At 25.6% G+C, this 14,607-nt stretch overlaps 1 protein-coding gene across 1 annotated transcript in view; it reads right to left on the bottom strand.

The window, feature by feature from the left end:
* Positions 1–14,228, bottom strand: part of LOC100197183 (uncharacterized) — a 45,360-nt gene extending 31,132 nt beyond the window's left edge. The window contains exons 1-3 of the mRNA XM_065793285.1: positions 14,011–14,228; positions 10,972–11,087; positions 8,166–8,229 (exon numbers count right to left, since the gene is read on the bottom strand). Of these exons, the coding sequence (XP_065649357.1) occupies positions 8,166–8,229; positions 10,972–11,087; positions 14,011–14,053 (223 nt within the window). The 5' untranslated portion in view covers positions 14,054–14,228. The remainder of the gene's footprint in view (positions 1–8,165; positions 8,230–10,971; positions 11,088–14,010) is intronic.
* Positions 14,229–14,607: the final 379 nt, after the last annotated feature.

The raw sequence follows: 14,607 nt of genomic DNA, 5'->3' as shown, positions 1-14,607 counted from the left end.
ATGTATGCGATGTCATACTAAATGTTGATAGAAAAACATGCATGCGATATGTCATACTAATTATTTGTTTATGCTATAAACATACAAATGCAATATTCCAAAACCAGGTCAATCCGAACAGTCTTTAAATTAAAAAAACTAACAATAATTAAAAAATTATGTAAATCTTTTCATTCAACCTATGATGAAACATAATATACTAACTATATAAAACGTAATATTACTGACTACAAAATACTGATGAAACATTAATATTAATGACTACAAAATATATAAGGCAACAGCTAGATGCCCAAAAAACGGTTTTTTAATGAAGAAAAAAAAAAAAAAAAAAAAAAAAGTTATAAAAATAATAATTATAAAGTAGTTGAATGCTATTTAAAAAAAACAACTCATCAAGTGAACATTAAAATGTCTCTAAACCAAGAAGAAATGTTTAATCTTGCTAATATAGTATTATTCAGAAAGTTTCTTTAATAATTTTTTCCAAACATCAATCCAGAAAAGTGTGTTCATCTTTTATATTCTTTAACAATTTCAGAAGGAACCTTTCATAGTTAAATGAAGGCAATATTAAGTGGATAAGATGCATGAATTACTGAGAAAAAACATAAACTTAGTGTTCCTTTCCATTGACAATCAAGCCTAAGAACTAATGCAAAGAAAAATTAATAAAAAGATAATGATCAAGGGATGACAATGCTGCCTTTCAATATAACATTTTGTATCTTCTTCTATCATTTTAGTTTTTCATATAATCAGGAGAGGAGAAATGAGAACCATTGTGCAAAATACTTGAATATTTAATATTTTAAAAAATAAAATGAAGGGTCATTCGTTATAAAAAATGATCTGAAATGTAAGAATGATGTCACTCTTATCTCTGAATTGGTTCATTTTTATTTCATATGCAGTCCATAATAAATATATCTATGAAAATTTAAAACCAAAAACACATTAACGTTACTTAAAAAAATGACAATTCAACATTTTATTGATAATCTAAAAAGACAACAAAGCAATTTCGGCGTATAATATTTTTAAAGGATTTTCCTAATTTTTGAATTTTTGGATATTTAAACAATTTTAAACTATAAACATCAAGATATTTAAAGAAATTTAGGCCCCCCCCCCCCAACATATACATATAACCCCCTAACATATATTTGCTTTAAATTTTTGACCTAACAACCCTAGGAGATGCTTTTAGAACTAAAGACATTGAATTTTTTTGATTGAACCATTAATACAGTAAATATTTAGTGACATAGTTATATTTATCATTAGTCATAGCCAGATAAAGTACAAGGAGGTCCTCTGCACATTTGTCCCTGGTTGTTAAAAATAAATAAATTAAAAATATTACTAAAATATAACATGTTTTGTTTCTATTTCAAACTTAGTAGTTGACAGTTTTGTTACAGTTGAATTCATTTTTATTATCTATTTCAAACTAATTAATGGTTACCTATGTAGGTATGTTTTGAAATAAATAAATAATTCATTAAGTAAACATATAATATATATAAAACCAATTAACGATTAAAGAAATAACATAAGAAACATAAAACTGAAATTTGTTTATTTATTATTTGGTAACTAGGTTTAGACTGATATATTAAACATAAGCAAAAGTATTTTTTATTTTTATGTATTTTACTTTTACTTTTTTCTTTTTCTTAAAGATATTGAAAATTTTAATGATTTATGTAACTATTTTTTAGTTGGTAAATTATTAAATTTACTGTAAATAAATAAATAAATAATAAATATATTAGGTATTATGAAAAGTCAATGAATGAAAACACTTATTGCCCAAAACACAAGATTTTCTAGAAAACAAATATTCATTTAACTCAAAGTTCTTCCTTGAAACACAAGAAGAAATAATGTGACAAATTTAAAAGAAGAATGTAGCTCAATAAAAATTATAACTAAAGTTTGAGTATACTTTAGACAGTTAAAAAATGTTTATAGTACTGAAAAGATTTCTTTAACAGAAATAAACAGCATCATTTTAAACAATGACACAAAACTTTTATAAAGACATTTTAATTAATGAAATTTGAAAAAAACAATAATAATAATAATAATGGACAATGTGAATATTAAATTATTTTATAGTGTGTTGCTTAAACTTTAATAAAAGTTAAACATGGGCAAAGGATTTTATAATTGCTAGAAGAAAAAAAATTGGAATCCTTATTTCACCGGAAACACATTAGTGATTAACTTTTATTAAAGTAAGTTTTTAATGATGTCAGCTAAAAAATTATATTGTTAGTATTACAAAAAACATATTCACTAAAGGTTATTATATTAAACAATCTTAATAAATTACGTTAAAATTTTTCTAATGATATAGTCAGTTTGTCAAAGCTTTGAATTCTAAAAGTAGATATTTGATACTATAAAACTGTAAAAAAAAAATTAACCAAAATGAGTGTTTAATTTGATTAGATTTTGCTGAAGTTCAAAGTTATACTGAAAAAAAAAGTCAATGATAAATTAACTAGTTATGGTAATGATGAGACTGTTGAAAGAGTAATAAGTCAGGAAAATAAGTCTAAAGCAAGTACCTGACATGAGCTTATATTAGGCTTGCTTTAATATACTTATTTTTTAAAGCCATGATGTCACTTTTAACCCATCAAAAGTATTACTAAAATATAATTTAATGTTTTGTTCCTAACTGTAAAGCTATTTTCAAAGGGGAAAATTAATTAGACTTGAGCAAAATTAGAAAATAGACATCATGGTAATAGAACAGCATAAGAATGTATAACCATTTTATTCTTATTTGTTCAAAAGCAATAAATAATAAAAAACATGAATTGATACATAAATTTATATAAATAAAAAAATACTAAAATAATAAAAAGTTTCATCGAATATTTAAAAAATATATATATTGAATTTTTTATTATGGATTTTAGTGGGTAGGGTATATTAAAGATATACACTGTTGTAAAAAAATGAAATATTGCTTGTCATGACCCAGAAAAATCCTTTAAGAGTATGGATTGCACTATCATTGGTTACTGGAAAAAAATCTACTTTCAAATTTGCATAAAACCGCATCAAAAAACTGCAATATATTTAACTCTAGAGCAATAAAACTTAAATTCTCACCCACTTCGTAAATTTTGATAGGTGGTGTTAAATAAGTTATCTTTTATATTAAAAGAAATTAAAAAAAATTGGTTTCATTTTTTTAGTCAAAAAAGGAATATGCAAGTTATCTGTACCAAAAAATTTTTAAAAAATAATTATGATTAGGGCTGCCAATATGAACTTTTTTTGCAACATTCAAAGGTGAACAGTTTTGAACTATTTTGGAAAAAAGTTCAAACTTTGTTTAACTTTTTTTTTCAAATAAAAAATGCAAAATAAAAAGATACAAGTACTACAAGAAACATGTAGTAAACTGTTTATTTATTTATAGTAACTTTCTTCTTTAACAATAATTTACTTTCAAAAAAATCTTTTTATTTGACAAAAATAATAAGTACATTATCACTCAAAATTTTTAATTGTTTGTTTTAAAAAAGTTAATGCATCCTGCAACGAGCTTCTTATTTTTGTTGCAAATAATCCTAGGCTAGAAAAAACCCTTTCAGCCTCTGGAGATGTCAGTGGAATAGTTTGATCCAATTTCACTTTTATTGATTGTAATTTCCAAATCAAATTATTTAATCAAACATTTAAATTCTTGAGCTAAAGTCAATTCATTGCTTTCATTTTTGATTTCATCAGACATATCACAACTAAGGAGTTCTTTATCAACATTTAGAGTAGTGGTAACGCACTTCTCTCAGAAACAAAAGATCCGTGGTTTGAACCCAACCTCTGGACAAGTTTTGTGACATCGGTTAGGAAGGAGGTGTGAGCTTCCAACTAAATGCTTATTCGCGGTGCTCTGTGATAAGACCATAAGGATTTCTTGAGGCACCTAAATAAAATTTAAAATAAAATTAAACTAAATCTTCCTCACTAGACTGAAATAACCTCTGAATAAGATTGGTGGTAAGATTTACTATATTGTTTCTTTTAATTTTATTCCCAGGTTGGTCATCTTGATTTAAAACATCTGATTTAAAACAAATATTTCATTAGGTGTATTAAATTAATACACCTAATGAAATATACGCCTTTTGATCATTCTTTCTCATCTATTGCTTGGTGCCATAAATCAGGGTTATCCAACGTGTGGCCCGCGGGCCAGAAGGTGGCCCTCGTCAGCCTATGGCATGGCCCGCATATCACAGTCCATTAATTTTGAATTTTTTTTTTTAATAAAAATTTCAAATAACAATAATAAAATAAGTTCTACAGCAACAGCATATTATTTATATATTTATAATTCGAATTATACATTCGATTTCGATTATACTTTCATTATATAAATCCGCATTTGAAATAATAAAACGGGCGCTAAAGAAAAAACATTATTTTTATATATTTAATAAAGATGGCTTCAGCTAAAAGATATAGATGTGATACTGAAAGCGGTCATGGGGGTCGTGTATTTAATCCTTCTTGGACAACTGACTATTTTGTACATGAACAAAGTAATTCTATTATATGTCTAATTTGTTTGGAGAAAATTGCCGTGTGTAAAAGTTATAATGTGAACAGGCACTACACTACAAATCATGCTGTAAGTTATGACAAATTTAAAGGCCAATTTCGAATTGATAAGATTGAATTGTTGAAGAAAACTTTTCTTGCACAACAATCAGTGATGAAAACTAAAGTGATTAGCTCTTACAGTGCTACCAAAATAAGTTTTTTAATGGCAGAAGTTATTGCAAAAAGTGGTAAATCTTTTTGTACTGGAGATTTATTAAAAAACTGTTTAAAAATATTTTGTAAAGAGATATGTCCTGAAAAAACACCTACTGTTGAAGATCTTAGCCTCTCACACCAGACTATTGCTAGAAGAGTTGAAGATCTATCAAAAAATATTGAATTATCATTAAAAGAAAAATTAAATAAATGTGAAGCCTATAGTCTGGCACTGGATGAATCAACAGACAGAGGTGATACTGCTCAGCTAGCCATTTTTATTAGAGGTATAACTAGTAACTTTGAAGTAATTGAAGAACTGTTAGATATTAATCATATGAAGGACACAACAAGAGGAGAATATATTCTCTCTGAAGTGAAAAAAACATTGGTGAAATTTGAATTACCAGAAAAGAAACTCTGTGGTGTCACTACAGATGGAGCAAGTGCACTAACAGGAAAAAATATTGGATTTATTGCATTACTTAAGAAATCCATTAATCATGAAATTATTTCATATCACTGCATTATACACCAAGAGCAGTTATGTGCAAAAGTATTGGAGATGAAGAATGTTATGGAACTTGTTATTCATACTGTTAACTTTATAAGAAGTCATGGCCTTAATAACAGACAGTTCAAACAATTACTTGAAGGTTGTGGTAGTGAGGCTGAAGATGTAATTTATTTCAGCCAGGTTAGATGGCTTAGTCGAGCTGCTACTCTGAAAAGATTTTGGATACTATTACCTGAAATAGTGCTGTTTCTAAAAATTAAAGGGAAAGACACAAGCTTGCTTGAAAATATTGACTGTCTGAATGATTTGGCATTTTTGATTGACATGACTCATATGTTAATGGAATTAAATCTTAAGTTAAGTTGCAGGGTAAAGATCAACTTATTAGTAAATTGTTTGAAAATGTAGAAACATTTGTTTTAAAATTAAAACTTCTGAAACAATAAATAAGTTCTAAAGTACTTGTCCATTTCAAGGCATTATCAGAAAGAAATATTATACAACTGACTCTGAAAGATATTGTACTCTTATTTTAAAATTAATTGATGAATTTGACACAAGATTCTGTGATTTTAAAAAGGAAAAAAATGAGTTAGACTTATTTGCGCATCCATTTTCCATCAAAGCTGAGATAGTTAGAAATGAATTTCAAATGGAATTAATAGAATTGCAAAACAATAAAGATCTTAAAGAAGCCTACAAAGAAGTAGAATTGTTAGAATTTTATAAAAAATACATGAGCATTGAAGTTTTTCCTCATTTGTGCAGACATGCTATTAAATATTTTTCACTTTTTGGAAGCACATACAACTGCGAACAGTTATTCTCAAAAATGAAGCATGTAAAAACAGAACAGAGAAATAGATTGACAGATGAACACCTTACTAATACCCTTCAAATTGCATCATCAAATATAAAAGCAGACATAGATCATTTATGCAAAAAAAAAACAGTGTCAAGTTTCACATTGATCGAACTTTTGTATAACTTCACTTTGAACCTTAACTATGAGTGTAACTGTTTATTTAAATTTAAATAAAAACTTCAAATTTAATAATTTTTATTTTGGGTATTTTATGTTTGTGGCCCTCAAGTTGATTTTGAAACGAATTAATGGCCCTTACTGTAAAAAGGGTGGACATCCCTGTCATAAATCACCATCTACAAATTCTCTTAAAGATTTAAACACATGCTCCTGAATGACTGGCATAATTTCATATTCAACAGCAGCAGTTTCATTTCATGGTGGACAACTGGCTAAAAATAAGTGCAGGAAGCTTTTGAAGAATGTGGATGTTTTGGAGATATCAACTTTGTATTTAATAGTTAGTTGCTTATCAAATATGTATTTGACGCAAATTTATGCAAAACTTGAAAATTTATTTTCTTTCACGGATGGTGTAACCAGATTTAGGAACTTATATCCCAGTAACCATCAATGCAACTCTCGGAATTAGGAAAAATAAGGTCGCCAATAATTTGCTGACTTTAATCTTTTAGAGGTCGGCATCAGGTCGGCAAAAATTATTTGATACAAAGGTCTTACCATAAAACATAGAAACGAGGTCGGCAATTTTTTGACGACCTCAAACACTTTCAAGTCGGCAGTTAGGTCGGCATTGACGAATGCCGACCCTAATTCCGAGGGTTGTCAATGATAGTACTATTGCACCCCCCCAAGGATTTTTCTGGGTCATGACATTAAGCAATATTTCAATTTTATACAACAGTGTATAAGCAACTCTAAAGTTATATGCCTTATTTTTATGCCCACAGCAATATCATATCACATGCACAGCATATCTAATTTAGATTTAAATAAAAGTAGTTAATTACAAAATTTAAAAAATTTAAACCATTTGATCCTTAAAAAGAAAGAAACTTTAATTTCTTGTTACAAAATTTATGTTTTTAAAATTCTGAAAAAAAAAATTATTTTAAACATAACTTGATTAAGTATTAGAGAGTTTTTTTCTTTTAGTTTCTTCAGTAGTCTTAAGAAAAAGTAATTATATAAAAATAAATTTTCCCTCAGGGATTATTGGTGATAATCCCTGGGTGAAAGTTTAGTTTAGTTCATTCTCTAAATATCTAAATATCAGTAATTTAAAGTCAATATTCTTGAATAAAATTGAATAAATGAGGCATCTCTTGAGATTATCAAGTCAATAGAGTGCTATTTTTGAATTCCTTGATAAAAATCTATAAAGGTTTCTAAATTTTAGAAAAATCTTACTATCAAAATCAGGAAAAAAAAATTGAAATATTATATGACAAAAATGTTTAGATCCTGATTATCACTAAAAGTTAGCATTATTTCAGATGACTTTCTCAACCGATGAGTATTTTAAGTTAAATTTTCATAATTCTTATTTATCTTTTAAAGATAAATAAGACCGATGAGTATTTTAAGTTAAAATTTTCATAATTCTTATTTATCTTTTAAATTTTTGTGTGAATGATTAAACATGAAGATATATTTGTTACTAAAGAAAACCTTGTTTTTATTGGTCCTACTGTTTCTGCTCACCTAGTTTTAGAGCAATGTTACAATATGTTTATTACAAATAACCTAAATTTTAAGAATTTAAACTATTGTTTTAGATAATTTCTAAAACGATTTTTGCATTTGCCTGTTGATATGTCGAACCATGTCAAACATGTGACGTTTGTTTAAATAAATGTCTAGTGACTTGTTAGTTGCTAGTTATTAATGATTTAACATAATTGAAGCATTTCTTGGTAATCTTGCTAATATTATTAGTCTTAAATAATAATACAAAAATAAATAAATAATCACAATAAAGTATTAACTGATATTTTTAAAATTATATTCAAATCAACTAAGAATTATTATTACTCGTTTGGTTGTAGGCGAAATAATCATTCAATATGTCTTCAAGACTTGGAAGAAGATTTAGATCCTAATGACAAAACAAAAACCCAACTTAGAAATATACAAAATAGAAAAAAAATTTAACAAAAGAACAAATAACAAACCTTTCCAGGACATGAATGCGAATTTTTGTCTTGAACGACCACAAGTGAGTATTTTATTTCAGACAACTTGGTTACGGCTGTTTGCCGTAAATTTTATTACAATAATCATTGCAGAAAAAACTAAGTTTCAAAAACAAAAAAAGCAAAACTAACAAAATAGAAAACTAAAATAAATTAAAATAGAAAAAAATAAAAGGAAATTAATAATTTTAATAGTTTGTGTACTGTTTTTATTGTTGTTTCTTTAGAGTGATTGTTATTTTCAGCAACAAAATTAGATAAGCCAAAGCAAAATTAAAAAAAATAAAAAATTAAGTTGGCATTAAATAGAATGATTTTCCTACATTTTATTTGTTCGTTTTTAAAACGTCTATGTTATGCATGCGCATACTTTTATGTATAACTTTTTGTATTATACAATTATACTCATTAGCTTATTTGGATTAAGCGTTACCTTCATAAACCGAATGCCAGTGGTTCGAAACCCAATCTTCTTAATTTTTTTTTTTTCCAAATGTTAAAAAGAAACATGTCAATGCTCAAATATTGGGGATAAAAAACGTACAGGAAAAGAAAATAATATGAAACAATTGTCAAATAAAAATGGGAAAAAAAAAAATTATGAAACAATGTCAAAAATGTTTAGGCGGCATTGCCTAATTGAAGCTTAAAACTATTACATATATGTGTGTGCCTTACTTAGAAAATTCACTGAAAAGCTTAAATGGTATTTAAAGAAATCTGAATGTCATGAGATGTATATCATTTACATCATACAACAAAATCAACATCATCATTACAACATACAACAAAAATATTTTTTACATAAAAATAAGAAAACATAAATGGTTACAAAGCAAATATATGACCAGTGGTATTTAAAAGAAAAACAAAAAAAGTTGGACAGTTGTTGGAATTGAACCACTGACATTCCGTGTATGAAGTTAACGCCTTGTCCAAATAAGTTAAACATGTGTATACTTTAGAGCAAATAAATATAATTATATAAAACAAAAAGTTATACATAAAAGTATACGTATGCATTACATAGATGTTTTCTTATAGGAACAATATATACTAGTTACATTAAAATTATACAAATATATTTTACAAACAGATGACAATTTATATCTTTGCTTTTCTCTTTCAAAAAACAAAAACAAATAAAATATAGGAAAATCACTCTTTTTAATGTCAACTTAAAACTGTTGTTTTCTTTTTGCTTTGCCTTAGCTAATTTCATTGCTGCAACCACTCTAAAGAAATAAAAATAAAAACAGTACACAAATTATTGAAAATATTTTTTTCCCTTCTATTTTATTTAATTTCTTCTTCTAGTTTATTTAATTTTGTTAGTTTTGCTTTCTTTGTTTTTGAAACTTTTTCCTGCAACACTTAATATAATAAAACTGGCAAACTGCCATGACTAAGTTGTCTATAATAAAATACTCATGCGTGGACATACAAGACGAAAAATCGCAAGTCTCTACTTGGAAGGCTTGAATGATATTCAAAAATATACAAAAAAGAAAAACAAAAATTTAATAAAAGAGCAAAATAAAAGGGTACAATTAAAAAAAATAATAACTTTGTAATAGTAAATTCACCCAACACAAAACAGTTCAATATTTCTGTTTCAACAATAAAGTTTAAAGTAAGTTCAATATTTCTGTTTCAAAAATAGCAAAAATATTTTTTTAATATTTCTCCCGAAAATAAAAACTTATTTCTTGTATTTCATATTTTACATTTAAAAATCATTTTACATAGTTTAGCAAAAATAATGATCGCTTTAAGTAAATTATTAAAATTTATTTAATGTTAATTAACTTTTATTATTAAATTTATTTACTGTAAAATAAATTTTGTGTTGCAAATTATCAAACTCAGGTAAATGAAAACTGAACGCAATAATAATTATTAAACTAAAATCAATATTAAATGATAATTAGTTTTATAACTTATCAAAATTATTGAACTGTTTAAATGTATTTTAGTAGTTACTGAATATTGATGATAAAAAAAACTTGTTTGAATGAATAATAAATATCAATTTAAAAAAATCAGATAAGAACATATATTTTTATTAGTATCTGTTATTTAATAAAAAATATTGTTTAATATGAATAGTTCACTCCCGTTAATCAAGGTCTAAAGATTAAAAATGCTTTAAACAATTGAGGTTAAAATACAATACTAAACTAACTTAGCATTTTATAAACAAACTTAGCATAACTTAAACATCACATAAAACGCATTCTTAATCAATTTTAATTTTCTTTACAAAATAGGTTTAGCCAAGCTAAAAGTAGCATCATTTACCAATTGCAAACTTAGCACATATAAATTGTAAAGCCTAATGTTTAAAAAACAAAGCTTTAAGCTCGACAAATCAAAGTATAATTGTATGAAAATGGTATAACAATTGTAAATATGTCTATGTTAAAAAGACATTCTAATAATTGTGTCTTTATTAAAGCTATAACTTACATGTCTATATTAAAAGTCATGACTTGCATACACCTATGTTAAAAGCTATGACTTGCATATGTCTATATTAAAAGCCATGATTATGTTAACTTAAATTTATTGTAATGTTGGTATTACGATGTATTGACATAAATATATACTTTTTATAAGTATTATTATTATACAAAAAATTATACCTCAAGCTGATTTAAAATTCTTTCTTTGTTATTGTCTATATTGGTGGTATTAAGGAATTCGCTTTCACCAAGAAAAGAATCAATAGTTTTAGAAAGTTTCTGACTAGTTAAGTAACCTAATAAAAATGAAGAACAACATTTGAAAAATCCAAATGATGAAAAATTAAGAACTACATCATAAACTAATAAAATTATTATCTTATTGCATAAGAATTATAGGGTTCTATCTGTCTTTTTTTTATGTTGTAAGAATTCATCAATGAAAGTTTTTATTAACAATTAATAACAAAAAAACAAACAACTTAAAAGTTATATAGATAATATTATAAGTTTAATTATGAAACAAAAATAACATAAACAACGTATTTTCAACGTAAATTCAACATTTCACAACAAAAAAAATGTCAGATAAAACCTTATAATTTTCATGTGACGATCTATTAAAGACCTATTCTATTGTTTATTTTTTTTTTAATAAAAAATAAAAAACATTTTGTTATAACGTTTTTGTTTAGTGTAAACCTTTATTTTAGTACAAAATTATTTGAATAGCATAATTAAAATCTATTTAATCCAATATTATCTTATAGAGAATATACTTGGGGTCTACCAGCTGGTCCTACTTATAAACATAAACCTAAAAAATGCTTGTTTATGTTTATAAGTAGGACTGAAATATTTTGATCAAGTGCAGACAAAGCATAAAAAAATTTTTTTCACCTTTTTTGTTGAATATGACATTTTAAATAACTTTATTTCATTTCAACTTTATCTTATTTTAAATAGCTTTATTTTAAATAATAAACAATAAAATTTTTATTACTTATATAATCTTATAATAAATATTTATATAATATTTTAGGACATTTTTTTTATATTGTTGAAATAATTATATTAAAGTTATTTTTTTAACTTTTTATTAATTCATACTTCATATTTTTTTATATCTGACTATATAAAACTTATTAGGTAATAACGTTTAGGAAAAATAATATCTGGAAAAAATCAGGTGCCTCTGGAATTTATAGCAAGAAGGCGAAAAATAGCTCTGAACACAATTTTAACCCATATTGATCCAGCATTCCCAAATGGGAGCAATTAAAAATTTGATGTTTTGCTAATTCGGTTAATTTTATTTACTTGCTATAAAGACCAGCGTTCCTAAATGGGAACATTTGTTAATATCCTTTGAAGACATTATCAATACTCTTGTTTTGCGAAAATATATTTTTTCCTGTGTTCACATATGTGGCTTCTAATATAAAATTAAAAAAATTTACAAAAAAAAAATTTGGTCCCAAATGGGTTAAAAATTAACTTCTATTTTTTTTTTAAGTACCTTTAAAAGTTAAAATAACTTATGGTACTTAAGCAATCTAATTAAACTGCTTAGGTACTGTAAGTTATTTTAACTTTTAAAGGTACTTTTTTTAATTTGTTTTTTGTTATGTAACTTTTAAAGCTTTAATGTTGTATTCACCTTTAACAAGTCTTTTTTAAAAACTAACCCACAAGCGTGAGTTAACATTTTTTAAATTTTTTTAAATTACGATATTTTTGACAAACGTGTTATTGGGTTTTCAATAATCAAATACATATATAATCAAATATGTAAATAATATTGTTAATAAAACAATTTTGTTAAATACCATAACTCATGAGTTACGGTATTTAAACTAATTTGTCACAAAAAAGAAAAAAAAAAAGTTTCAATTCGCAAAGTTATGTCTCAATTATTTTATTTAAACTTAAAAAAGTGCAACTTTTAAATGCAACTTTTCTTATGTGTAAACTGAAACATAACTTAACGTTAAAAAAATCTATATTTGAGACTTATTTTAACTATGTCTCATATCTAGATTTTGCTACCTTACATTATGTTTTTTTTGATTAATAATACAAGCACAATTTTACGAGTTTTTATAAACCCACAAACTTTACGAGTTTTTATAAACCCACTAGCAAAAATGTATGTTAAATGTCAACCTTTCTTATGATATGAATTAATATATTATATACATTATTAGAATCACAACCCAAAAACAAACTTTTTAAAGTTTACTTATTTTATTCAATCATAGAAAGCACTCAAATTATTTGCTATATGCATAGGTTATTAACACTTTATTTGTTTTGTTGGCAAATAATACCTCTCTCAACTCTTTTACTCCGAAATACAAATCTTGCAAATTAAGTGCAATACTACCAAGGACGTGGTTGGGATCAAACTTGGAACTTCTTGCTTATAAAGCAAGTGCACTACTACTATACCACTAATGCATGTTTATACTTATATTGACAGTTTTATCATTCATAGATTTATTACAGTTTTTTTTTATTATTTATTTATTAAAACAAGCTTTTACATATTAAAATAAGTTTTTAGAACATAATTTATTAAATTTTTTTAAATTTATCAAATTAATATCAAAAAAAAAATTTATAATTTTATACACCAACCAACTTTTTTTAATGTATAAAAAGAACTTTTAATGTATAAACAGAAATTTTAAAATTTAAAGAAAGAGATAGATTTTGACAAAAAAAAGCTTTAAATTCAGTCAGAAAATCAATTCAAATGTTAACTTTTAATTAGAGTATATTTGTATAATATTCAGAACTGTTTTTCCGTGATTTTTAATCAGAATATAGTTTTTAATCAGATGAATGTGTTGTAATCAATACTCATCTCACTTTAAGTTAGATAAAGATAAGATATATGTGAAACAAATATTTGTTTAAACCATTCTACAAACTGATTAACTTAGATTAGGCTTTGACTTTTAATAAAAATAAGCCTTAAAGTTAGAATTATGGTATAGTTTTCAATAAAATATTTCTTAATGTAAATAAATTACTTTAGAGTGTGATTTTCAATAGTTTTAGTGCAAGACCTTTTACCATATTTAAGGGGATGCCTAAAGTATTCTACCTTTAATAATTGCTGACATTGCTTTCAACATATTTGAAAACTACCACATTTAAAACGCAGTAAAAATGTATTTATTTTTATCAGTCATTTCAAATTTTAATTCTTACCAAGAACAATTTTTGCTATAAGGACATCAGTCATTTGAGCCATTGCATGAAACGCATTTGCTAAGTTTATTAAACTTGCATTCAAAGATAAATTCACTTGAATTGATAAAAAAAATGAATTTAAAGAAAAAAACTTAACAAACTATAGCAATGCTTAACCCGGCGAATTATAGTAAATCGGCGCGTAATCTACATGCCATAGGCTCGATTTCTTAATTGACAGCATTATTCATTGATTTTTAAGGATAGGCGCACGGGAGTACATACAACGACTAAAGGTTTTTGTTTCCCTACAAATTTTAAGCCTTTTTTTTAAAGACGGTAAGTAAGTACTTTAGATCTGTATTACAAACTTCTCTGATTTTTCTAAGAAAATATTTTAACCTGATACTGCAGTTTAGGTAAATTATAATGCCATTTTTAGCCAAGGTTCATTTAACTTTCAAGTTCATTCAAGTTTCCATTTACCTGAAAAAACCTAACGTCATTCTGATTACAAAAAGCAATGGGAAATACCGCCTCATCTCACTGTTTTGCAGCGCTGCCGAAGGTTGCGCCAAAGTAGTGGTTAATGCATTTCCTCGGGTAAAAGTTCTC

Source organism: Hydra vulgaris, chromosome 03 (genome assembly GCF_038396675.1).
Source record: "Hydra vulgaris chromosome 03, alternate assembly HydraT2T_AEP".
Lineage (NCBI taxonomy): Eukaryota > Metazoa > Cnidaria > Hydrozoa > Anthoathecata > Hydridae > Hydra > Hydra vulgaris.
The sequence above is the reverse complement of the archived record's forward strand: the minus strand, read 5'-3'. Positions and strand labels throughout refer to the sequence as shown.